This window comes from Passer domesticus, chromosome 8 (assembly GCF_036417665.1).
Source record: "Passer domesticus isolate bPasDom1 chromosome 8, bPasDom1.hap1, whole genome shotgun sequence".
Classification (NCBI taxonomy): Eukaryota; Metazoa; Chordata; class Aves; order Passeriformes; family Passeridae; genus Passer; species Passer domesticus.
This window is the reverse complement of record NC_087481.1, coordinates 56,170,494-56,197,485: the sequence shown is the minus strand read 5'-3', so window position 1 is coordinate 56,197,485 and position 26,992 is coordinate 56,170,494. Positions and strand designations below refer to the sequence as shown.

The 26,992-nt window shown below is 42.2% G+C and overlaps 2 protein-coding genes across 3 annotated transcripts in view; one reads left to right on the top strand and one right to left on the bottom strand.

Annotated features, from left to right (window-relative positions):
* INSYN2A (inhibitory synaptic factor 2A) overlaps nt 1-19,704 on the top strand; it is a 41,062-nt gene extending 21,358 nt beyond the window's left edge. The window contains exons 3-4 of the mRNA XM_064431582.1: nt 7,516-7,587; nt 16,708-19,704. Coding sequence (XP_064287652.1) covers nt 7,516-7,587; nt 16,708-16,891 — 256 coding nt within the window. The 3' untranslated portion in view covers nt 16,892-19,704. The remainder of the gene's footprint in view (nt 1-7,515; nt 7,588-16,707) is intronic.
* Nucleotides 1-26,992, bottom strand: part of DOCK1 (dedicator of cytokinesis 1) — a 265,941-nt gene that overhangs the window by 158,068 nt on the left and 80,881 nt on the right. For both annotated transcript variants that reach the window (XM_064431580.1, XM_064431581.1), the window contains exons 26-27: nt 25,494-25,621; nt 23,922-24,017 (exon numbers count right to left, since the gene is read on the bottom strand). In XM_064431580.1, the coding sequence (XP_064287650.1) occupies nt 23,922-24,017; nt 25,494-25,621 (224 nt within the window). The remainder of the gene's footprint in view (nt 1-23,921; nt 24,018-25,493; nt 25,622-26,992) is intronic.

The window sequence follows — 26,992 nt, the reverse complement described above, 5'->3', positions numbered from 1 at the left end:
ATACATCTTCCCATCCTTCTTGCAAGTCCAGAATCCCAGAACTGTTTAGGTGGGAGAAGACCTCCAGGACCATCAAGTCCAACCTGTGCCTGATCCCCACCTTGTCCCCAGCCCAGAGCCCCGGAGTGCCACATCCAGGCCTTCCTTGAACACCAAGCACTGGCTCCACACAAACACCAGCATCAGTGGCCAGCAATTCTCCTCCCTCTTTTAATTCTATGCTACTGCACAACGTTTGGAATTTTAAACAAGCCCGGCTGATGCAGTTATTATTTGAAGCCAGTGTAGGCTTAGAGATATAATGCACAAAGGGTATTTGAGTTTGCACTTTGAAATCTTAATCACAGCAAAATGATGAAGTAATACCACAGATTTTGATTTTTCCCATCTTCCCTCATTTATAGAAACAATTCCTGGGAGCAGCCTCCATTCCGAAGTCCAAGCCAAGCAGGATCCCAGGTGTTGTGTTTCAGTAGAAGGAACTCCTCAGCTCAGGGTGGGAGCAGCAGGAGCTGTGAGGGCACAAGGATTCCCACCATCTAACACATCACCCCAGCTGCTCCCAAAAGTCACACACACAAAATTAAATATAAAATCCCATGGATTTGGGTGTGTAAGAGCAGTGGGAAGTGGGAGGAGGAACACTTGAAGCTGCAGGAAAGGATGGGTGGGTGCAGCAGATCTGATGATGAGCTGCTGGTTCAGGAGCTGCAGGCATGGGCCCCAAATCCAGGCAAAAACCCCAAATCCAGTCCTGAATCCTCCCTTGGGGGGAAACCACAATGGGGAGAGGTTTGGGATGAAGAGGGAAGGGACAGAGCTCATCTCAGCCTCACTACTGGAATGTGCTCCCAGATAACCAGCTGGAAGTGCCTGGCCTAAGAATTACCCACCAGCAATGCAGCTGCTGTTCCTCCAGAGCAAATTCCCTGAATGGTTATTAACACCACAAGCTGACATTTTAATTATCCTCCTGATTTTTCTGATGAGACAACAAAGGCACAAAGATTCAGGAGAGATGCTGGACCTTGTACACACCTAATTCCTGTAAGATTTTGTGATTTCACTTGAAATACATTTTAATTCTCTTCGCTCTCACTGTGCTTTTTATTTAAAAAATCAACAGTCCTATTAAAATATATAGTTATTTTAAAAAAACCCAAAAAACAACACTCCCTGACTAACCTGAGTATAATACAAAATGTATTTACAGGGTGAAAGCACTTGAATTGCTGTCGTGGGAGTCGTGCCGTACGCCCACAGTGCAAATACCTCAAAAAGCAAATTAGTCATCTGCTTCCAACTGTCAGGATGCAGCAAAAGACAAACCACTGTCTTGGAAAGAGCCTGAAAAATCTCACCACTGACTTTCTGTACATAGCAAACAGTTTTTTTTCAGAAGCCAGATCAGTAATATCAACCTTGAAATGAGTGTTCAGTGTGGGAATGTCAGGGTGGATGGGGTTTGGACAGCCTGGGATTGTGGAAGGTGTCCCTGCCCAGGGCAGGGGGTGGAATGGGATGAGCTTTGGAGAGAGGAAAACTGTTTTCAGTAAGGTTTAGTTCATCCTTAGTTAGAAAACCAGCCAGCAGCACAAAGCTGGGATCACTTAGACCTCTGTGATCTCCAAGTGGGAAAACAAAACAGAGGGAAGGAGGAAAAACAGACACAACAAAACCATGGAAAACAGAATAATAGTTAGGAGGGAAACCAAAAATAACCCAAGCACACCAGACCCTGAAACACACAGAAGAAATCCATGTTTGCATCCAGAAGAGCCTCAAGGTAGTTCCTCAAAGCACAACATCCATCCTGATTTTTATCCTCTCTAAATGCAAACTGCTAATTGGTAATTATCAACTTCAGGAAAACACAGCAGCAAACAGGTTAAAACAATTTTTCTACTTCGAAAGTGATTTTTCCAAACAGCCTTATAGGAGCCAAAGGTTGGCCCAAGGTGGTTTAGACCTGCCCAGATCTGGTTTGGGAGCAGAATCTGAAGTTCTTAAAGGAGCTAGAGATTTTCATCCATAAAAATCTGATTTTGCTGATATACAAATACATTTGTATGAGTTTCCCATTGAACTAAAGTAGTAAAGCTTTCCTAGGGCAGAATAAACCTCTAGGGCTAAGCAGGATTTATTTTAACCTAAAATAAGATGCAGAAGATATACAAGAGATTTTTCTGTATTTTACATGGCTGAAAAATGACTTACTCAAGTCATAAGGACAACTATAGCTCTCATGACAAAGTGGAGTCATTTTATTTTGCCAAAAGGCAGATTATGTTTGTAGTAATAATGCCAATTTTCTCTTGAAGCACAGTTACTGGAATTATCAGTTCTGTAATACTTTAAAGTGGGAAACAAAGATTTTGAGAAGTTCTCCCTCTAACTGTTCATTTTTAAAGCATTTTTCTGTAAAGATGGGCAATGTTAGGCCAGGTTGGGTGGGGTTTAGATCAACCTGGTCTATGAAAAGTGTTCCCATGGCAGGGGGTGGAACTGGATGGGTTTTAATATCCTTTCCAAGCCAAACCACTCTGGGATTCTGGGATCAGCAGGGTTTACCCAGCTGTGTAATGAGTTGTCTCAGCAGCTCTAGGAAATAATAAAACAACTCCAATTAATACAAAGACTTGAGGAGAAGCAGGGCCTGCACTTCCTCTGAGCAAGGCCAGAACTGTCACTTCAAACACACTTCAAAGGCCCACTGCCTGCCTAAGATCATTTGTTTCACTGTATTTAAATAACAAACATCAACCAAAAAAAATTCTTGAAGTCTGTTCATCCTCCTTGCTGGTGATAATCCATCAAAAGTGTGAGGAACATCAGGAGCATCCTGCTCTGTAGCCACCACAGCCACTTCTGGAAAATCCTGCCATTAGGGGACTCCAGATCTAACAGATCAATCCTTCTAAATAATTTTTAGGAGCTTTTTCTTTGTTTTTAATAGATGCCCCTTAAAAAAAACAAAAATCAGCAAACACAGATCTAAGCTTCCCTCTCCCAGCTCAATAGGGTCTCTTTCTTTATACAAGCAAAAAAAATTCAAATGCAAAGATTTTGATGTTTACGCTGGTGTTTTTTAAAAAAAACCTCCAGCAGGTGCACAAATTGTGTGTTTCACAGGGATTTAGAGTGTAATCCCCTTAGGCTGCTCTGAAAATTGCAGCCTATTCTTAGTTCCTGCCAGTCCATGTCAGCAAAATGGTTGTTCTTCATTATGATATTTTAATACTTGGGAGTGTTAATTGAGGTTAAGCTCAGGTTGTACCCAGAATGCTAAAAAAAAATAAAATTAACCTGACAGAAAATCAAAGTCTTCTGAAAATAATATGGAAAAATGTGTGAAAAACTGGAGATGAGATCTCCTTTCCAAGGAGAGACATACACAGAGGAGCTGAGCTCACCTAAATCCACCCTTGCTCCAGAACCTTTGAGGCCAGGTTGGACAGGGCTTGGAGGACCCTGGGACAGAGGGAGGTGTCCCTGCCCATGGAATTTTGTGGGATTCAAGGTCCCTTCCAACCCAAACCAGTCTGGGATTCTGGGATTCCATGACCTGCCCAAGCTCTGCACATCCAGATGGAAACAGAAAATACAGGATCTAAAGAACAGAGGATGAAGCTCTGGAGCAAGGGCTCTTCCCTCAGTGGACATCAGAACAATCACATCCAAAACAGGCTGAAACTCCAGGAATAACCCCTGGGAGCCACACCAGGCCAAACCCAACTTCCATTTCTCCAAAAAGGCGACAGATTTTCTGGAGGAAACTTTGCCTTGTGAAAGACTTGACATTTGAAAGAATTTATTTTTACCCAAAATAACAACTGGTTTAGTAATGAAGGACAAAGTTTTTGGTCTCTCTTCTAGACTGGTGTACTTTCCAAATTATTTTTAGGAGGAAGGAAAAAAAGCAGCTTATTCAAACACTGCATGGCACAAGGAAAGCATCATCACCCAAAACTCTGCTCTCCTTCTCCTGGTGTCCAGACTCTGCTCTCAAATCATTCCTAGGAGTCAAAACTGATGGAAATTCTGTTTTTCAGGAAGTCTGAATTGAAAATCATCCTCATTGCCTAAAATCTGCATGGCAATGCTGTGCCAGTAGTGAAATCCTTGCTGGCATGAAGGAGACGAATTCCATGCAAGTGTTTGTGTAGATAATTATGTGAAAACAAGAAAGTGAAACTCCAAAGCCCTGAGGTATCAACAGCAAAATTCTTTCATGAGGAGTTTAATTTTTATAGAAATAATTGAATTTACACTGTTCTAACACTCATATAATTCAGTCCTGGCTAAAAAGCTCTGAAACAGCTAGATGGAAACCAAACACTGGGACACCATGGAGTGTTCTTGGGGCTTTCAGGGAATTCTAACAGGATCACTCAAAGAAGGAAATAATAGAGAATATGCAAAAATCATCTCTTAAAAGCTAAAAATATTCAGGAAGGAAAAACTGCTTTAAGAAAATTTAATCAAGAATTAAATCCAACTAGAAAACGAATATATCACTGTACCAAGTGGAGACTGAGAATTGCATAGATGCTAAAACCAAGCAGAGCTGAATGTATCAGTTGAGAGATCAGGATTTCAAACTCATCATCCAAAAACCATCTCATTTTTAAATAATTACATCCAAGGATGTAAGTATTCATTTTCATCAGCGTAACAAGTCAGCCTTATACCACCAAATATGCTTTTAAATATATGGAAATCTAGAATTATTAAGCATTTAAAGACCATCAAATCATAGAATGGTTTGGGTTGGGAAAACCTTCAAGATCATCCAGTTCCAGCTGTTCGCAGGGCTACAAAGATGAATGAAAAAGTCCCAAATGGAAAACAACTTTAAACCAAAAACCAAACCCAGCTGGCACCAGCACAGGGCGTTTATGGCTTTACCTATAAAGAGCAGAGCCACATCCCTCTGAAGGCAGCTATTGACTCTTCTTTATGTCCTCAGTAAATAAAAGCCTTCCCCAACTCATCTCTGGATTTTAAATGTTGTATCTTTAGTTAGAGCTTTTAGGAGTTGATCAATAGCTTGGAAAAAAAACCTATTTTACAAGTCTCGGGTTCATAGTAGGGACAATTTGAATGTCAGCTTCTGCAAGGTTTGAAGAGGGGAAATGAAAATCAGGAATTGCATCTCGTAGAGAGGATCAGAGCAAATATAAACCAGGAGTGGGATTTTCCCATAAGGAAGACCACACCAAAGGGACATTTTGTTTTCTGTGCAAACTTCTGCACATCTGAAGGAGGGTGGGTTTGATGCTGTTTTGGTTTTTGCCTTTTTTCCTTTTCTATGTCCTCTGTATTCTCTGCACATATATTTGGAGCTCTGTAACCTGTTATATCAATGCCTAAAGTACCAAACACCTCTCCATGACTGTTCCCTAGACAAAAACCAGCACAAATTGCAGAACTCCAAGCCCTGAGAAATACAAGACCCCTATCCTAGGTTGGTTTTTCCTGACTACCAAGGTTGAGAACAACTCTTCAAGATAAATTTCCTGGACAAAGTGCAGCTTAGTGCCTAACTCAAGAAAAGGGATTTAACCTAGAGAAGATTGCACCATCCCTTGTCCTCCTAATCAGCACATTCATCAAGTCTGTTAATTCCCTAAAACTTATAAAAATCTACTCACCACAGTGAGGGTCGACTTTTGTAGACATCTCTCCATAACTGTCCCTGAAAGCCTTCAATAAGAATCCATTTTTATATTACCTCCTACCCTAAATTTATCTCAAATTTAATTTTCCATGTTGAGAAAATGACAGCAGAGTTGGATGGGATATAGGGAAGGAATTTTTCCCTGGGAGGGTGGGGAGGGGCTGGGATGGAATTCCCAGAGCAGCTGGGGCTGCCCCTGGATCCCTGGCAGTGCCCAAGGCCAGGTTGGACACTGGGGCTGGAGCACCTGGGACAGGGGAAGGTGTCCTTGCCATGGCAGGGGTGGCTCTGGATTGAATTTAAATCCCTTCTGACCCAAACCATTCCATGGTTCTGTGATGTGGCTTTTGTGTGATGTTCAAAATCAGTAATGTTGGTAATGTGAGCATGTTCCTCTGATTAAAAAGCAATTTTGAGGCCAAATAACAACCACCATCTAGAACAGCAAGAACTCCACATTGCATTTTGCTTTTAGAAGGAAAAGAAGTCTTAAAAGAAGCAGATTCACCTTCTCATGAACTTCTGCTGGTGCCACCACGGTGCCAGGAGCTGCACCCACAGCCCCAGAGCCTGTGGCTGTGCCACCACCCCAGCCACTGCTAATCCTTAGAATCATAAAGAAAAGTGACACAGGGCCAGCTGATCATTTTCTGAGCTGCACAAACAGCCTGCAGCACCTCAGAAATGCTGATTTTCCATCCTGGGGACAGGCAATCAAACAGTTGGTGGAGAATTTCCCATTAACATTTGATATTACATAGGCTGGATATTTTGTCAGGTAAAAATTAACCCTTTTTTATTTTCAAATGCTGGATTTTTTGGGTTTTTTTTGCTCACTGTCAGGACAGCAGAGGAGCTCTGTCCCTGCAAGGGCAGGGAAGGGGCAGAGATGCCCCTGGTTAAGCAAAGCAGCCCTGAGTAATTGGAGGTCAATCAGCTGAACTGCCTGGGCTTGAGGCAGAACCTCATTCCCTGAAGGAATCCTGACTTGGATCTATTTTCCACATCTCCAAAGTTCCCTGGACAAATTATTTCCCCACTTCTTCTAAAAACAGCTTTGAAGAAATGTTGCCAGCACTTGTTAGTATGTAACAAACTGAAATTAACTTCAAGAGTCTAAATTTGTGATTTTACAAAGAAAAATCTAAGTACCAATGCACAAATATTGGATTAACAATTTTAATTTTAAACTCATCTGCATGCCAGAATATTCATGTTCACAGGCAGCTGTTCTATTTTTATAAAATACATTTCTTTTAATGAAATTTCTATGTATTAAAAAATACCTGCATACCTTAAAAACCCCTTTTTAATTAAGAGTGGCCAAGGCAGAGACAAGCACAGGTAACTGAGAAGTCACTGCTGCAAGAGACTTCAAACCAGAGTGTGACAAAGCACAGCTGCAGGCTAAGGGAGCACAGGAAATGTCATTTCAAAGGCATCTTCTTCCTTTTAACACACAAACACCCCTACAACAAATCTTCAGACCTCACTGAGAGGCACAAAATTCCTAACCAGATCTTATTTTGCATTATTGTAGTCTGTACACTCCTCCTGATATAATGGATTTTGTGTTTTGATTTATTGCTTAATGCCCAGAGATTGGGTAGAGTGAAAGTGGAGAAAATATTAATCCACACCAAAGAAGTCATTTCTTAATTTAAGCTGAATGTGCCATTTTTGGTGCTATTTTCCTAACCTCTTGATTTTTATATTCAATGATCAAGGTAAAAAAATAATCCTGAAATTCTGATTATTATGACAATGGTCATGGAAGGCTAAAAATTGTTAAAATAAAGAACTTTTTTACTGATGCCATGTTCTTGACTTTGCAGGCTTTCCTATCGGACCGGCCAGGACACGGCCAATTGTGACACATGCAGGAACAGTGCATGTATTATCTACAGGTAGGTGAAAAACACCAGTATTCCCGTTCTTCCCTGGGGGAAAGCAAGGATTCACTCACTAATGCAGGCTCAGAGACTGGCCTTGATGTTCCAACCAACAAAACAGAAATTTAACTCCACTAAAGTCACAAAATTCAACATTTGTGGAAGTGTAAATCAGAGATGATTGCGGGCACAGAGCTGTGGGGTGGGAGGTGTTACAAGGTGTGAGCTTTGGTTTTAAATTGCTGGAGGTATTTCTGATATTCTGACCAACAAGTCAACTTCAATTTTACTTTTATACACTTCTGTACCTACTTTAGATTTATTTTATGGCAATGACTTGGGAAGTCACTTGGAGAGAGGGTTTGTAAAGCAAAGAGAACCAGATACAAATCTCATCTACAGTTTTAGAGTAAAATCGGGGATAGATGGGATATTGGGAAGGAATTGCTCCCTGGGAGGGTGGGGAGGAGCTGGGATGGAATTCCCAGAGCAGCTGTGGCTGCCCCTGGATCCCTGGCAGTGCCCAAGGCCAGGCTGGAGCACCTGGGACAGTGGAAGTGTCCCTACCCTGGGGCTGGAATGAGATGAGCTTTAAAATCCATCCCAACCCAAATAATTTAATTTTCTGATTTTATAAACTGACATCCCTACCCAGTTTGGGTTTGTTGTTTTCTTTTTGGCACATCCACTGAAGGAATGACAGGCACTGGGCATGAGGTGAAGCCATCATGAGGCTGACAGTGTTTCACCCTGGCAGCTTCACTGCCCTCCTTCTCTGGAGTCCCAAAAAATCCACCTGACTGTTTGCAGGGGGGGTGAAAACAAATGGCTCAGGGTTTCAGAAAATCAGCACTAATACACCAATTCCAGCAGAGACAAAACTCAGATGAAGTCACCAGTGTAGGATTTCCCCCCTCACTCCTTAATTCTCTGCTCCGCCAGCTTTAGGCAGAAGAGCTGGAGCTATTTATTTATGAGTTTTCTCTTCACTGCACAGAAGAAAAAAGGATGGAAACCTCCAGCTCCACCTTACAGCTGACCACAACAGGGCTCTGTGCAGGGCCAGAAACCAATTAATGTCTTTGTTCCTCCTTTCCAGCCAAGTTCAGAAGCACAGAAACCCCCAAAGCCTCCTGTGCCTCCTTTTTTCCTGTGCAATTCCTGCCTCAGAGCAGCCTGGAGGTGCAGCACAGCACAACTCCCATCAGGGAATTCTCCTTGTTTCATTAGCTAGGAAAAAAACCCAATTAAGAAATTTTTGTAAATCTTCATTTCTACTCAGTGGATTTCAAGTTAAGGAAACTTGCAGCTTCCATTTCTGCATTCAATGTGAATGAAATCCAGAAAAGCAAATTGGGAGAGTTTTCCTACTGAGAGAGGGCAGCTCCTGCTGCCCATTCCCACCTGGAATCCCTCTGGACAGCTCCTGCTGCCCATTCCCACCTGGAATCCCTTTGGCAGCTCCTGCTGCCCATTCCCACCTGGAATCCCTTTGGATGTTTGCCTCAAGCCCTGTTTGCAGGGGATTTTTGAGCAAACACCAGCTCAGCTTTGTGCCAGTTTAGGAGAATTCCTGCTGCAGGCAAGAAGTCAGAAAGCAGAGATGCAGCAAAGCAGGGGAGGCAGGAGCAAAGGGGATTATGGAGACAGGATAAGCCAGAAGGGATAAACCAGGAATTCACGGATAAAAGCAGCCCTGGGATGTCCTGGAGGAACTTCTGAACACTTCTGGGAAAAGGCAGCAGCTCCTCAGTCAGGCTGGGATTAAATCCAGGGGCTCTTTTGCCAAGGGTTTGCGTGGAAAATGCTGCAGGGAGTGACCTGAGTTCTCTTTAGGGCAAAACAGCTTTTAGGAACAGAAATTAAAACTGCTCAAGGTGCCAGAAATCCCTGGCTTCTTGGAAGGCACTGGACCTGTCAGCAGGAGGCTCTTTAGTCTTGAGCTCCTTTTCCCAATTAACATAGGAGAGACTTAAAATATATATATAAATAAAATTAATTTATCCCATATAAACATATAATATGTGTAGTTATGTACATAATATACATGGAATTCCCATGTATATTATTCCCAATTATATTATATACTATTGTATTATGTTATTATAATAAATATGTCACTATAATAAATAAATATTGTATTATTATCATAATTATATACATAAAATTAATGTGTCACATAAGGGCATTAATATATAAATAATGCTCTTATGGGATACATCAATATTTAAAAAGAAATCCTTCACTTTGCCTTTAATTGACTCTGTGGGTTTCTGGATTTTGATTCCATTTTGAACATTGTAATACTAAAAAAAAATATTACAGCTGTTTCAAATCTTTATTTTCAAACAGCATCTTAAAGGAATGGTTGAGTTACCCAAGTGCATCCTGCAGTGCCAGGTAGAGCCCAGGTGAGGAGGCAGAAATTCATGGAATTAAATTCTTCCCCCTCAAGATGAATCTCAGTGTATTGATATAATGGAGCACAAAAAACAGAGACAGTGGAGAAGGCAACAAAAAAACCCTGCTGTGCTTTAAAGGGTTTTTAGCATCCGAAATATCAATACTGTCAGGAAAAAAATTCTAAGAGCCTTCTGGGAATACAGTTATTTTGCATATTAAATGTATTTTTTATTAGTATTAAAAATCTATTTTATATTATTTTGTCTTTATATTGAGAAGAATAAATATTTCTTAAATAAAAAAGGAAAATCTTTCTTCTAAAAAAAAGGAAAATCACATTATTTCCTCATTTTTTTAAATAAAAAGGAAACTGATCAAATAGTAAACAGTATAAAAAGACAAATTAGCAAAACCTGAAGCTGCTTTGAAAATCAGGAGGAAAAGAAAGACATTCCCATTTGGATATTCCATTTTCCTCAAAATTCTACTTGTTTCTGCAATATGTTCAGGAGCTTGGAACTCCAGAGCCAGGAATCACTCAGCTTCTCTCACTGCACCAGAGCAGCCACAGCCTTACAACTGTCAGTAAAAAAATATTATTTGTAGCCATGTTCAGGCAGAATTTAAAACAGAAGCCAAAACTGTGATTAAATTGTAAAAAAACCCAATCACTTTATCATTTTATCCAGCAGTTTCAATAACCATGAGGTCACAGAACACTTCCAAAATCATCTGCTACAAACACAACACAAATTTCTGTCTGATGCTGATTCCCCATGGACATTTTTTAAAGACAGAAAATAAGTTTAATCAAGGGTATTGCCAGGATAAAGTCAATTTAAACACTGAAATATTTAAATATAAATTCTGTATATGGCAGTAAATACGCAGTTTTTACAGTGCAGTAAAATCTTGCTGTTAAGAAGGAATTGCAATGAAATGCACAAACTGCAGCAATTCTGAAAAACCCCAAACCCAGGTGGACTGAAAGCTTCCCAGGCTGTTTTATCCTGTAATTATCTTTTCCTGGACCTGCCCTTCCTGCTCCTGTTTAATTTCCCATCCCATGTGAATGTTAATCCTTGAGCAGGAATCTGCAGCAGAAAATGGGGTTTCCCTGGAATATTTGGGGTGTTATTCTCAGGATTTTAGCAGTAATTATTTCTGGGAAGGAACATCTTGTGGGATTCCTCCTGGACTTCCCTTCAGGCAGGAAGGTCACCGACTTCCAAAAGCTTTTACAAGGAAATTTCAGCTGCTGGAAGGAAACTTCTAGGAGCTGAAATCCCAATTTCTGACTTGGAAGGAAAACAAATCCATGCTCCACTATTGTAGTTCCATGGGAGGGGAAAAAAAAACCACTCAAAGCTGTTTCAACCATTAATCTGACTACTTTTTACTCCTTAAAAATATTGATTTATGCTGCTGTGTTTTTAGTTTTTATTAATTTAATATGGACTCTCACTATCCAGCAGAAAATATATTATTTAAAATCTATAAAATAGAATTCAGTACAAGAGGTCAAACAGGTTAAAATATGGGGATAAAAGTTAATCAGGCACCACAGAGCCCACACAGAAGAAATTCACTTTTAAAGGTTAGACACTTAAATCTTAATTATTCAAATTAACAAATGTGGCAATAAAAAGTGAGCACAAGGCATCAATCCTTAGGATAGCAGCAATGTTAGAAAATCAGGTGGTTCAATGCTGAGAATAGCAGTTTTCATCACCTTTTTATTTCCTACCCACATTAATTAATTTACATTTTCTCATCTTATCTCTGGACTATAAGACATAAAATGGATCTCAAAGGCTCCTGAATGCTGGCAGTGCTTTGGATCCCAGGCTGGGCTGATTTTTGGGCTGAAATAGGAAATTTAGCAGAGATTACTGGGAAGGGCACTAAGCTCATTTTGAAGTGATTGGTGCTCTTCTGGATCTCGTTTTTCCAGGATGTGAAGCATTAATGCTATGTCATCCAATTAATGTGACCCACAAGGTGGAATTCTGTAATTCCTGCTCCACCTCCCCATGGCTCAGCTGCTCCAAGAGCCTGGAGGGTGTGGGGATGAGAAGGGAAATTCAGGTGTCACCTGAGGGGTTCAGCTGGAGGGAAAGAAAAAAGGATTTCCCTGAGGCAGAAAGAGGAAAAAACTGCCCAGAGTTTTTTTTGAGGTGTCAAGAGACAAGTGGAGGAAGGAGCTGGAGCTGCTGGAATGAGCCCAGAGCAGCTCCAGGATGATCAGAGGATGGAGCAGCTCTGCTGTGGGGAAAGGTTGGGAGAATTGGGATTGTTCAGCCTGGAACAGAAGCTTTGGGGTGACCTCATTGTCCCTTCCAGTGCCACAAGGAGCTACACACAGATGGAGGGAGACTACAAGAGTCTGAGGGGACAGGACACAGGGAATGGCTCCCAGAGATAGAGGGCAAGGATAAATGGGATTTTGGGATGGAATTTTCTCTGTGAGGGTGGGCAGGCCCTGGCACAGGGTGCCCCTGGATCCCTGGCAGTGCCCAAGGCCAGGCTGGACACTGGGGCTGGAGCACCTGGGACAGGGGAAGGTGTCCCTGCCATGGCAGGGGTGGCACTGGATGAACTTTAAGGTCCCTTCCAACCCAAACCACTCTGGGATTCCATGATTCTCTGAAATCCCTCAGCAGCTCCATCCTAAACCCAGATTTCTCTGATTCAGCAATTTTCCAGTAACCAACAGATCATGGGCAGCTAAAACCTGAAAATGATCCATGACAACAACGTGTGACTGTGCTAGAAAGTAAGAAAACCCATCCATATCTCAGAGCTTGTTGCTCCAAACCCTCCCACAGTCCATATGTTTAATCCCAGTAGTTCTCACTCCTCAAATTCTGATCTCAATCCCTCATACAGCAACTAAATTAGAAAAGGTTCTCTGCAGCCTGCATGCAAAAGTAAACTCATTAATATATCCTGTCAAACACAGCAAGCCAAAACCAGAAAATTCATCTCATCAATGCCTCAGGTCCCCTAGAAGGGGCTCCAGGAGAGCTGGAAAGAGACTTGGGACAAGGGATGGAGGGACAGGAATCAGGGAATGGCTTCCCACTGCCAGAGGGCAGGGATGGATGGGATACCAGGAAAAAAACCTTCCTTGTGAGGGTGGTGCCAAAATAAAATCAACCAAGGGCTGCTAGTTGATTTTATTTGGCCCAATTTTCCTGGGAAAGACAGCACTGACGCAGAGGCAACTGCCTCAAAATGGGAAGTTTTGGTTGCAGACTTTAAGTCTATAGTGATTCTGGGGAGAAAACACGAATATTTATCACAAATAGAGTTTTACTGCTTGTAGTTTTTGATAAAAACAGTCCCTCTGTTTGGAGGAAGAATTTGGAACAGGCATTAAAGATGGAAAAACTCTCAGTGCTCCAAATTTAACAATATTTAACAAGATGGGAAGTGAAGCTTTAGGATGTCCTGACCAGGTGTGTCAGGCCAAGGTTTGTGCTATTAAATAATATTTAAAATGCATCTCTTGTTTCTGTGGGGCTTGTTCAGAGATGTCAGCCTATTGAAAAATATGATTCTATTATTAAAGAAAAAATGCTTCTGAAGCAAGTAATTCCCATCTCCGTGTGTCATGCCAAGAGAACAGGAGAGTCCTGGATAATTAAATTAATGGAGTTATTATGGGCAGGCTTAAGGGACAAAATGCAAGTTTGAAAGTGAAAAGAGGCACATGGCAGGAGGATATTTCAGGAAAAGGTCATTTGGAGAGAGGACACCTGGAGATGCTGAGGGGACAGAAATAGCACGGAGCAAAACAGGATTGGCAGAGCTGTGACAGGTGACACAATCAAGCTCAGGAATGCAGCTCGATAAAAAAAAATATCAGGAAGTCCTACAAATATGGAATATTTGCTGAATGAAATCCCTGGAAGTGGCCAAGGCAAGGTTGGAATTGGATGATCCTGAAGGTCCTTTCCAACGCAAACCTTTCTGGGAACCTGTCAATGATTATGATTAGTAGTACTTCATATGACTAATATAAAAATAAAGAGCAAAAATAAAGTTAGACAGAAAGATGTGTGAAAAAATTATAGAAAATCAGATTTTTGTCTTATTTCTGTAGCACAAATAGGGATAAATTAAAGCCTAAGTTTGCAATCGAGTAATTTGCCTGATGGAGCAATCCCATTAAAACACCTCCAATGCTGGATAAATTGATGCTGATAGACACCAATCAATTATTCTTCAAAATTTAGAGTTCTAAATGCTGAAATAAGACAAATGTTTTTCCTTCAGCCTCTTTATACCCTTCAGAAGCCAAATGTTTCCCTTGGATGTGAAAAGCTGAAAGCTGATCTGTGCTGCAGCAGCAAAAGGCAATAACATGGGGCTTGTCAGATGGACCAGAACTAAGATGCTTTTTTTCACTCTTGAGGTCTCTCTTTAATAGAAATTGATTATATAAAAAATTACTCTCCTCAGCAAGGGGGTTTCATAACAATTTCTTTTTTTACAGCAATTTTCAGCAGCTCTTGAGAGCCTCCCTGCAAGAATAATGTTTGAAAGGAGTAAAAATGAACTCTGGCAATGCCAGAGCTGAAAGGCCTTTTTATTTTTTCCCCAAAAAAATTTGATACTGAGAAAAAAACAGGTACAACACATGCTAAATGCTGCACTTTAAATGAGATTAGTGAGCTCTTAGAGAAGCACCTCCCTCATTCCAAGATTTTCTGTCTCACTGACAGAATTCCTGTGCTGGGACATTCCCAATGAGCGGATATCCACATCTCACCACTAAATTCATGCTGAACTTCTCTAACCAGCTATTTTTGTGCCAGCCACACAGCACACAGAACACGTGAGCAGTGAAGACAACATTGTTTTCCCAAGAACAAGGAGGGATGTTAATCAGTAAGCTTGGAATGTGCTTCTGCACCAGTATAGCTGCCTCCTAAAAATTCACCATTCTATACTTCCAGCATTGAGCTGAATTTTTTAAAAATTATCATTGATTTGGAAGGGCTTTTTATTCATTAAAAACACAGCAATGGGTAAAGTACTCTGTCTGAATTCTTACCTATTGTATTTCTCTTCTCTGCTACTGAAGTTTCTCCAAATCACTGAAATGCCAACACTTCTGCTAAAAATGGATTTACACTCAAGCCAAACACCAAATCAGGCACAGCCAGATGTAAAAGACCTCACACCTTTCCAGCACCCCTTTCTGGGGCTCCACCAGAGTCCTTGCAGTCAGAGTTACCAGCTCTTAAAACAAAACCAAAGCACAAAATTCTCCTTATCCTTCTCTCAGCATCTTTGATTCCTAAGAGGAAAATAAACCCCACCTAAATCAGCAGATGGTATTTGATGAAATTCTGTGCTTGGTTTACAAATGCTGTGTAAGGTGAAGTCCACCCAAATTTCCCCCTGGAAATCTTGGAGGTCTTTTCCAACCTTAATGATTCCATTGAAGAATTCCCTGGAAATGGCTGCAGGTGTTCTGTGCCATATCCCTGCTTTCCTCAAATCAGACAGGGCTTTAACTGAAGTTTAAAGTAATCTCTTTATGGATGAGACCTGGGGAATCAGATCTCACTTCTCCAGCAGTTCATCCAAACAAGCAATGGCAGAAATACGTCAGGAAACATATTTAATCCTAATTAAAAGTGAATTCAAACTCAGGAGTGATGAGTTCACGTTTAGATAATGATAAAAGCAGCCAGTGCAAAGCCCAAGACAACTCAGCAGTGGAGGGGGACAGGGAAGAAATAAATTAATCCAATTGTCAAAATTCCCATAATTTGACCCTTTTAAACTCATCCTCTGATATCCAGAGGCCCCATTTCAACAGGAATCTTCAAAGGTCCCTTCCAACCTCAAATATTCTACACAAGAATATTCTACACAGGAACAGCCTCAGCACAGAATAAGGCCAGAGGCTTCTGCACCAACCCAACCAAAACCACCAGGTTCTGGGTAGTTCTGAGGGGCCAAAATTCAGTTCCCACCATCAGACAGGATTTTTGCTCCATTTTATGCTGTTGTTCCTTTGGTTTATAAGGTGGTCTCAAAACGCTCTGCAGCACAAAGCTCAAATAAGGGCTGGAATTTAATCGCAACTGTGGCTCTTAATTGCTGGAAGGATTTTGTAGCCAGCAGTGTTTGGAATTCAGGACAGGGATTTTACAGCTTCAGTCTGTTTTCTGAAGGCAAGGATGCACTGTAAAGGAGAACTGCTTTTTAATTGATCTATTTATTCCACACAGGTACACAAGTCTATAAATACAACAGGAACTTGATGAAATTAATCTTTTCCATGGTAAAAGTGGCAAGGAACAGCTGACGTAAAGGATTTCTGGGACAGCCTCCTTGCTTTTGGCCAACTTCTCAGCTTTCCCCAAAGAACAAGGATGCACATGCCTGGCTGCCACCCTGACCTCCCAGAAGGGAGAGTTAAACTGGAAACATTCAAAAATAATTTCTCCACCAAAAAAATGTTGTGCTTTTAGTGTCCAGTCACTTCCCAGCACCTCCAGCATAATCCCCAAGACCCTCCTTAACAGCAGGGAAAAGCTGAACAATTCCGTTCCTATTTTTCTTCTGTAATATGTCCTTTTTTGAACTGCCCCTTTCCATTTTCATGCAAGAAGTATTTATTGACTTCCATAAATTAAACACTTAGACACTGGGTTAATTAATTTTTTTTATCATCATAATTAATGAGTGCTTTTCTCTTCCCATTTCTAGCGTGGAACTGGATTTTAAACAGCAAGAAGATAAACTACAGCCAGTTTTGAGAAAACTTCATCCTATTGAGGAAACTCAGGTTGCACCTTTGCCTTATTCTCAGGAGAGCTACTCCTCTACTCCCAAGCAAAAATCCAAAACTGAGTCAAAAAAGCATGGAAGATGGAAACTCTGGTTCCTTTAACCCAAGTCCATGACGTGTGGAGTTCAAGGCCTTCTTTGACGAATATTTGGAGTTGTTTCCATCGTCTCTGACGGGATCTTGGTGGAAGGAGCAGCGTCCTGGCCAAGGGCAGCGTCCAGTTCTCACCGCGCGTACCAAAAAGGCCTTTGTAGCGACGGACTCACGCCCAGGAGCACGGGCTTGGGAGCCCCCTGCCCACTTCTACTTGCAGTTTGCCAATGTGGGATGTAAAACCTGAATGGGAATTTGGACAAAGATGGGAAGTAAAACTGTTTCCCTCCCCTCCTCAGATCCAAAAGTGTGGCGCTTCAACCCGTTAAAGCGTAGGCCGGCATCCTGCTCCCCCAGGAATGGTGGAAGCCCTCTGGGGGTCTGGGTTGTTGTCTTTGGACAGCAACGAGGGGGAAAAACGACGAGCAAGCCTTATGTTTGCAGTGGTGTTGAGTTTTACAGCTCCATGTTGATCGGGGAGTGCAGTTTTCAGCACAGAATTCCTGGACAAAGCACAATTTTTCCGGCGGCCCGCGGCCGCGCCGATCTCCGAGATGTGACTGTGGTGTATTCTCTGCCTTCATGCGATGTAGACTCCAACCAAGCTCTCACATTTCAACCTCATCTCTGGTTTAGCTGTGTCCTCACCACCAGAAGAACCACTCTGCTGCTCAGCCCCAGCGGGGCAGCGGCCAGAAACCTCCCAAAAATCAGGCCCAGCCTTTAAGCACCTCCAGCTCACAGGGTCCAGGCCATGGGACAACCCCTCAGTGTCACCTTGGAAAGGTCTCACCCACAAGGAACAAAACCCAACCCCAAAACAGACCCATCCCAATCCGGATTGTTGGCCTTTGCCATGGGTTAGTATGTTTTTTCTAACAGTCTTTGGAAAACCTCTCCACTGCTGCAGAAGGCACCAGGAGATGTCCAGGCTGCAGCACTGCTTGGAAGGAGCTGAAATTTGAAATGCTATTTATTTATTTATTAAGCTGCTCAAATGGGCTTCCCAGCTTATTATAATTTATATCTCGATCTATTAATTGTACTCAGTAATTGAAACACTTAGGAGAGACATGTGAATCAGATTTTTCCTAATTTGGCTTGGTTTTTCTTGAAATGGCACTTAAAATTTTGCTCTGACTTAAAAACTGCAACTTTTCCTTTAAGTATTTGCTACTGCCATTAAACTTGCATCTAAAATGATCATTGGTGGAAAAATTCCTCATGCCCAGAAGTGGCCAAGGAGTGGGAATCTTGTCTTTTGTTTTGGTTTGGGATTTTTCCCTAAGGATTTCAGATAATTTGAATGTCATGTGACAAACTGGGTTTGAAATTGCATCCCCTGTAGCATCAGGAAGGTACAAATTCTTCAGCCTTTAGGTGCAAGGACAGTGATCATTAATTTGCACAGATCAAAAATTTGGGGAAGTGTTTTTTCTTTTTCACTGTTTCTCCTCTTAGCTCAGCATCCAATTTACTCCTGAGAGGAAAACTGGAGGAAAATAACCTAATTTTTTTCCCCTCAAAGAGCAAGAAAAACAAATTAAAATGGGAATGGAAATGCAGAAAATGCCTATGGCCAGCTCAATATTTGCAGTAAACCTTCAAGAGGGCTACGAGCTCTTGCACAGAAGCAAATCCTGAAATCCTCTGGTAGGAGCTGAAGGATTAGGAAGGTGATCTTGTACACCAGGAAGGAAGTGCCATTGTTTCATGTGGAAAAAAACCCATATTTCGTATTTTATATTCTTTTTAACTAAAATATAGAACTGTTTACAAGGCGGCCCACACATCATGGCTTAGAAACCCAAATACTTCCGAACTAAAAATACTTTTTTTTTTTTAAGCAGAAAGGAATAAATAATTAAATAAAAAAGGGCGGAAAAAGGAAAATACAGCAGTATTCATTATCAAAAAAGATTAATAACTACTGCACTCCTCCATGCTAACAGGCTTAGTGTTTGGGGTTTTTTAAAGAAATTAAACCAAGCATCTCTCCATGGCAATCAATTCCCAAATCCTCAGTGCCACCCCTCAGTAGCTTTGTGTGTGCAGGGACCCTGAGTGATCCAGAGCTCCTGGAATCAGGGGAAAAGAGGGAGGAAACTCCAGCTGGAGAAACAAAGAGCTCAAAGGGAAAGTTCTCACGGCGTGTTCTGTACATGTCCAGGCTATTTTCTTAAGAAGTTGCAAATTTTTAATTTTTTACATTTTTTTAAACCTGGGGAAAGCTGACATTACCATAGAGTCTTGCTTCCAACTGACATCTCGTGTTCTCTGGTACCCTCCGATGTACTTTGTAATAAAATGTTTTTGCAAGTGTGTAAAATGTATCATAATTGTATTGCCTTTAGAATCACTCAGGCTCAGGTTAGATAGACACCAAGAGAAAAAAACAAACCTCATTCTTTAGAGCTTTTAGTTCAATGTGACAGAGCTATTTTCACCCTCATGTGGAAGATCTTGGAGGTTCTAATGAGGAAAATGGGGTTTTATTTTCAATGTGGCTTTGCTGGATTCACTGGCAGTCCCCTGCACTTCATACACTGGTTTTCTAGCTGCACTTCTCCCATCTCCTGCTTCAAAATACTTTTTAGCCAATAAATACTGCAGTGATTTTATATCCCTTGCTCTTTGCTGAGTCCTTATAATCTCCACACAGCAACAGTTGCATTCATACTTTGGTTTAGAACTAGGAGGAAAACACTATTCTGTGAGTAGCACTTGGTTTCTTAAAGATGAAAAACAAAAATAAACTGTAAAAATACTTTTAAAAAAACAAGATAAAGTGAAAAAAACATGATTAAAACTGGAAAATCCTACCACGGGTACAAAGTGTTTGCTTTTTCTTGCCTAAAATGCAAAACCACTGTCCATGCCTTTGATTCACTTGATGTTTTAAAGGTTAAATCACTCTTTCCCTATCAAATAGGGTAATTTTTCATTAACTTCCCAACCACGTCAGCTGTTGGATTACACCAGGACCTGTGTATCACCACCCATGATATATTGCTGCTGGAAGCGAGCTGGAATTGCACCAGAGTGCCACTAAAAATCCAACTGCCCCAACACCATTCTGTCTGGGACAACGAAAGGGAGCTGCATGAAGATTTTTAATATTCCATAAAAGCCATCAGTGGTTCATTAAAATAACTGGAGTGCTACAAATGCATCCATTTGTTTAGGTGAGTGCAGCTCATTGTCATAAATGTTGGTAGGGAATGCAACAGGGATGGTTTGACAACACAAAGAAAGATCAGTATTAGTGATGGAATAAAATCATGGCCACTATCCAAACATCAGTTTCAGTGCTTGCAATATGTAATTTCAAATGATTTTGAAAGAGAAGAAAACATGTGACTGAAAAAAGCAAAATGTTTTTACATGGAAGAAGTCTGGTGAAGAAAATGAGGTGTTCTGCCCCACATTTTGGAATCCATGAAGCCTGACCTGGGCAGATTTTAAAGCACAGGAAGGTAACTTACACCCAGATTCAACTCCTGAATAACAAACTGCAGCTCCAGAAGCCTCCTGTGACATCAATAACTCTGATTTCAGGCTTGCACCTGTATTTTACATCCTTCTGGGGAGGCCTGCTGGAAAGCCTGGAAGTGCTGAGAGATGGACAATCCACCATGGTGACTGATTGATTGATTGATTGATCCAGAGCTCCCCCATCAGCGCCACTCTGCTCTACACGACCCTCATCACTCTCCTTGTGTCAGGCGTCACCTGCACCCCACAGAGACTCCCCTTCTCAGCCTCCTTCCAGAAACCTCAGATTCCACAAATTCCCTTTTTCTCCTTCTGATGGCTCCTGCCTCAGTTCTCTTCTGGTTTCACTTCATCCTCATCCCAGAGCACAGAGGGGAAAGCAGCAAAGTGGGGATTTTCCACAAAGTGGAGAAGATTCCACTCATCAGCAACACCACAAAGTCCTGTCCAGTGCTTCCCACTCACACACCCCAATACCCAAAATAACCCATTTTCCCTGACACAGGAGTCAGGAGTCACTGACTTTGTTCCCCACACACCTTTAGATGGTTTCCAGAGCCACTCTCCTTAAGGACACTCTTGGAAGTTAACACCATAGGAACATGGAATGGTTTGGGATGGAAGGGACCTTAGAGACCATCACATTCCAACCCAAATCTTCCCCTAGGCCAGGAGATTTCCTCTCCGAAATTACAGAGCTTGGTTTCCTTTGGAAATGAGGCACATCCCAAGCTGCTGACATGAGGAGAAGGAGCAGCCATGGATCATTCTGGAGCTGCCACCGAGGCTGCTCTGTCCTGATTTACTGGAGGAGGCCGAGATGTTCCCTCACATGGTTGTCCAAAAGACACCAGGAAAGGAAAGAGAAGGTTTAAAAACACCCTTCCAAAGGCTCAAGGAAGTTTGCTCAATTTACTTTTTCTTCAGGCAACGTGTTCTCCAGTAAGAGAGGTTTTGTGGTTTTTTTCCAGGTGATTTCTCCCTGGGCAAGGAGCAGCAGCAGCTCAAAATTAACCTAAACCAGGCAGTTTGGAGCAGCAGGACAGCTCAGCACCCTCAGGCTGCATCCTGTACTAATAATAGAATCATTACATAAAATAAATATTAATAATATTAAAATCTTCTACTCAGAAAATGGAGCACGTAAAAACCACCAGTGAGACTTACAGAGGGAAAAATAGTCCAAACCAACGAGGATTAAAAATGCTTTTGCTAACAAAATTGTCAAATCAGATTTTAAATTTATAATTTATACTTCATTTTACTCAATATCTGGTTCTTCTCCTTGCAACTGGTCTCTTATTTCAAGGAAATTCTCCTTTGAAGGTATAGGACAAAACTTGCTTAAGATTTTATCAAGGAACTCACATTTAAGGAAGAAAAAAATTAAAACCAAATATGCAAAGCCAAAGGAAACTATTGGAGAATCCTTCCAGTTCAATGCTGCAGAAAAGGCTCATCCTCTCATTAAAACCTGTCACTTGAGCACTTAAATCCTTGACATTCCTCCACTGCTCATAAACTGCATTATGCAACATCAGGTTTTGGATGGAAATGGTGTCACTAAGTATTTTTCCAGGGAGAAAACATGCCAACTTTAGGACACCAACACAGTTATACTTAGAGAATAAAAAATTGGTTTTGCCCTGTATTTTACTTGTTTTAAATAAATTATCATTAACTCTGCCAGATATTTCAAATTCCTTCCTTCTAGTCACCCTGTATGGTTAGTTCTCTACTACAGGTAAAACTAAAGAAAAGTAAAGTCACTGCATCATTTCAACCCAAATCTGATGTAAGAGAGGTCAGGCTGGGCTTCCTAATTATTATTATTATTATTAATTTTACTGCTCCTACTTTGCTGATATCACAAAAATGAGTTGTGGCTGGTTATCTAACAGGGGAATCCCCTCAGCAAAGGCTGCACCGTAAGGTAGGAGTAAGTACTCATTAAAAATACCCTGAAATCTCAGTGTTCATTAGCTGATTATAGAGGCTGTGCGTGAGGGATTGCAGGCTGTGCTCAGGAGCACAATGCAGATCTTTAATATCACTGCTCTGAGTTCAAACACACACACACGTTTTCAAATCTACTCTGCTAACTGCAAAAGGCATAATTAACGTTTTTAAATATCACCTGAACCACCCTCATCAAAACAATAATTAACTCCCATTCAGCCTGAAACTGAGGAAGTTAAAATAACACACAAGTCCTTCAACTTCCCTGCACTGCTGCATCCCAGCACTGGAATGTTCTGTAGGAATGTTCTGCTTGGAACCATTTCCCCACAGAGGCTGTGGATTCCCATCCCTGGAATGTCCAAAGCCAGGCTGGACAGGGCTTGGAGCAGCCTGGCATACTGGAAGTGGTGGAATAAAATGAGCTTTAAGGTCCTTCCAAGACAAACCATCCTGGAATTCTGTGACTGCTTGCTCCAGTAATGGATCTGGACATCCATTATCCTTTCCTTACAACAAATCCCCAAGTGATACAAGTGGAAGACCAAAACTAAGCCAGTGGATGATGCACCAAAGACAAAATGAAAATTGCAGCAGATTTGCCAACACAAGCACCCCGAAATGCCAAGGAAATGGGCAGCGTGAGGTCAAGAAGAAGTGCTGAGGACACAGAGCCCCGTGTCAAAAATCACTGTGTGTAAAAGTCAAATAACACTGTGTGCAACTACAGGGAGGATTTAAACTGGGAAGGAAAGAGGAGATCAAAAAACCAAGTTGCTGATGGACTCATCTATCTGACTAACAATTAACCCCATGGTTAGAAATCAGTGCATTGAGCCAGACTGACCCAAATTGATGCAGAACTGAGGGACAAGTGCTCAGACACAGCACAAACCTGGCTCACTTCGACCAGCTCCCTGGAGAGATCAGCTGCCAGCTGCAGACAGCTAAGAAACAATACAAGAGAAAGGCAAACACACAGACAGGCTCCAAAAAACACACAGACCCCCAAAAAACACACAGAGAGACGCCCAAAAACGCACTCAGATCTATCCCCATCTCAGATATCAACAAGCTTCACTAATTTTTTCATTATTTAGTCCAATATTAATTAAGTAACAGTGGAAAAAAGTCAAGTGTAAGGCTTTAAAATCACAGTACTAAGTCAATAGGGTCGCTTGCATCAGTCCTTCCTCTAAACATAATTTTGGGCTCTGTTCTTCAGTCATTTGAACACTCACCTTGGTTATCTCAGTTGAAGTCAAAAAGACAAGCAAATGCTTGTAAAACAGTAACAACAGCCAAGTTTCATTTCCATACTTCTCAGCTGGCTAATTTCCAATACCACATCATTTTGGTGCACACAGATATCAATCCTGGCTAATCACCTGCTCACAGATATTTTTCAAGCTTTTTTTTTTTTGCTCTTTCCCTGTTTCAACCACAGCAAAATTACCAGGCAGTGCTTTCCAGCTTCCTGAGCACACAGAGAGAGGAGGTTTTGATTGCTTTGGGTCACCTGGGATTGCAATCCTATTACAGGCAGGTTCAGGGAGATGTGACAGAGGTGTTTGAGTTTACTCACAATGAGCTCTGAGTCCCGTCCCATGGAAATCACAGTTCTGTTCACTGTCCTCAGCAGGTTCTCCATGATGATCTGCACATGGCGTTGTGTGGGGCCCTGAGGACGAGGAATAAATCAGTGATAGCTACAAACAACAGACAGCAACACAACTGGACCATTTGTGCTGCCTTTCAACCCACCTGTCTGGTGGAAATTAAGTAAAACATCACTTGCTGGTGATCACAAGGAGGGAATGGGTTTAACCAAGTGATATTTTGGTAATACATGTTTCTGATAAATTAAAATGTGCTGTTACAATGTCAATGGAAATGCAGCCTATGACATTTAGTTACCCATTAATTCCTTCCCCCAAGTCATTTTTCCAGCATCAAACCCCCACAGGCATTACCAGCCCTGGGGAGGGGGGGGCTGTTCTGCAACAGCTCAATTAAAAGGAAGAGAAAAGCCAAGCAAAACTTTCATTAAGCAACTGCCAATTTCAGTCAATATCAGAAGCAATCTACCACTACTTTCAAAAGAGTTAAAAGGAAATATTTATTCCAAGCAGATTTTAAGGACAAATCCAGAAATCTCACACATAATGATGGGCAAAAAACAAAGCCACAAACACCACAAGGAGAAAGAAACAGATGAGCTTTGCTCCCATCTTTTACTTTATGGACAAAAAATAGATTTGCACATTTGAAGGATGATCCACCACCAGCACAAACTCACCCAGGAGCTGGTCCTGCTGCCAGGATCAGCCTGGGAGAGGGTGGAGCTGCAGGTGAGCCCCTACCACGGAGAGAAAATCAGCCAACAAAGAGAAACAGGAGCAGCCAAGCTGCCAGAACCAAATTCCTCCTGTAAAACAGCTCCCTCTCTGAAGCAGCCACACAGAGCTACTTCCAAAAACAAACAAAATCAGAGCAAAACCCCAAAAAACCCAATTAAATAAGATGCCAGGGAGGATGTGAGTAGCTGACCCCTGAGGTCCTTTCCAGCTGAATTAGTGTATGATTCTACACAGCACTGAAGGTTCAGGCAGCAGCAGCAGCCCAAATTTCAGGAGAGCATCAAATCACTGCAGCTCTCTGGCAAAGCAACAATATTTGTAGTTTGTTGAGGTCAAGAGAAAGCAGAAAAGAGACTATTATGCAAAAAAAGGGATATTACACATGCTGCATGTCTGGGAACCATGTCAGCAACAATACAACTCAAATGCACATTTCCCAAAATGCCCACGGGAGAAAAGAAAAACCACCAAAACACAACATTTTCCGCCTGGAAAAGGCCAGGCACAGTAAATGCAGAAGGTTTAACTCCTAAGGACATTTATTTCTTCACTGTCTAACCAGAAAAGCTGTACTGGATGTGCCTCAGAAAGAACAATGCCGTGCTGGATGTGACGTGTGAGATGCCACACAACAAACACATCCTCATCACTGCAGAACTGAGAGCTAGAAAAGGCTGGTTAGGAGGCTATAAAGAAGCAAAATAAAAATCTAAAGCTTCAGGAGTTACCTGCTTAATTCACTTTACTAAAACAATTTCTGTGAAGTGTTACTCATCACAGAGCCAGCCCACACTCACCACGTCTTTCTTGTAGAGCACTTCCAGGATGTTACTCAGCAACTGGCAGCAAGCCTCCAAATCTTCTTGTCTCTCCAAGTGATACTTGAGCTGGTCTGTCATTGTTGGCAGCAAGATTTCCCTGCAGTCTGCACACAAAACACGAGGTTACAAACACAGCTTTCAAGGCCTCCAGGCTGATGTGCTTCAGTGCTTACATAAGACACAAAAAAATCAGGAAAAATAAATTAACTTCCAGCTTTTCAACCCAAGCCTCGCCTCACCTTAAGAACTTCTGCCTCTGAATTGCTCCAACCTTTGACCATTTGCTGTTATCAAAAAAATAAAAAATCCCCTTCCTTTCTCAAGAACTCAGACTGCTCCTACATGGAGGGAATCACCAAGTCAAAATTAATTCCTAATTATCCGTATAAATGTCAGCCCAATGAACAGCTTGGTTCTGCAGATCTGCCCCAGAGATGCTCTGTGATCACAGCCTTGTGCCTCTGCATTTGGGAAAGTTCAGGATATGCTGCTCCCTGAATTTTGGGCTAACATGGAAAGGAAACAGCAGATGAAGCAAAACCCCACAGGGCAGAGGGGTCGTGTAGTGTGAACTGCCCCCAAATGCAGGGGAGGGGAAGAACCCCAAAGCCCAGCACTCCAGGAAAGGCACAGAACATGTCTTTGCAGAGCCTGCCAGGTGAATCAGTCTCTAATAACTTAAAAAGCCCCTAATTAGAGGGCTGAGAATGTTCCACAGCCCTGCTGAGCCCCACTGGCAGGGAGGGGGCAAAGATCAGTTTAATGTCTGAGTCACCTCAGAGTGCCACTGCAGTGCTGGAGCTGCTCTCATCAACGGGGGAGGCAGAAAAGCTGCATTTCTGAGAAAGGGAAAACTGATTCTGGGTCCCAGTGCTCGGTCTGGAATGACACAACCAGCACAGAACACTGTTCCCTTGGGTGGAGCTGACAGGGCTCCTCAGCTCCCACCTGGGGCTGCAGAGAAACACGGGGGGAACAAAACGGGCTGGGAACTCCCCAAAATCATCCCAAGGGTGAGGAGGAGCAGCTGAGGGAGCTGGAGGGGCTCAGTAAGGAGAAAAGGAGGCTCAGGGGGATGTTCTGGGTCTGCTCAACTCCCTGACAGGAGGGAATATTGAGTGAAAGACACAGGGAATGGCTCCCACTGCCAGAGGGCAGGGATGGATGGGATATTGGGAAGGAGTTCCTGGCTGGGAGGGTGGGCAGGCCTGGCACAGGGTGCCCAGAGCAGCTGTGGCTGCCCCTGGATCCCTGGCAGTGCCCAAGGCCAGGCTGGAGCAGCCTGGGACAGTGGAAGACCTCCCTGCCCATGGCAGGGGTGGGTTGGGATGAGCTTTAAAGATCCCTTCCCACCCAAACCAGCCCAGGATTCTGTGATGCTCCAACCAGCCCAGTGCTGTGGTGACACTCCCTAGACCAAGTTGAGATTTTCAGGGCTCTTTGCTATGAGCTGTTGTGAAGAACACTGAGCTGCT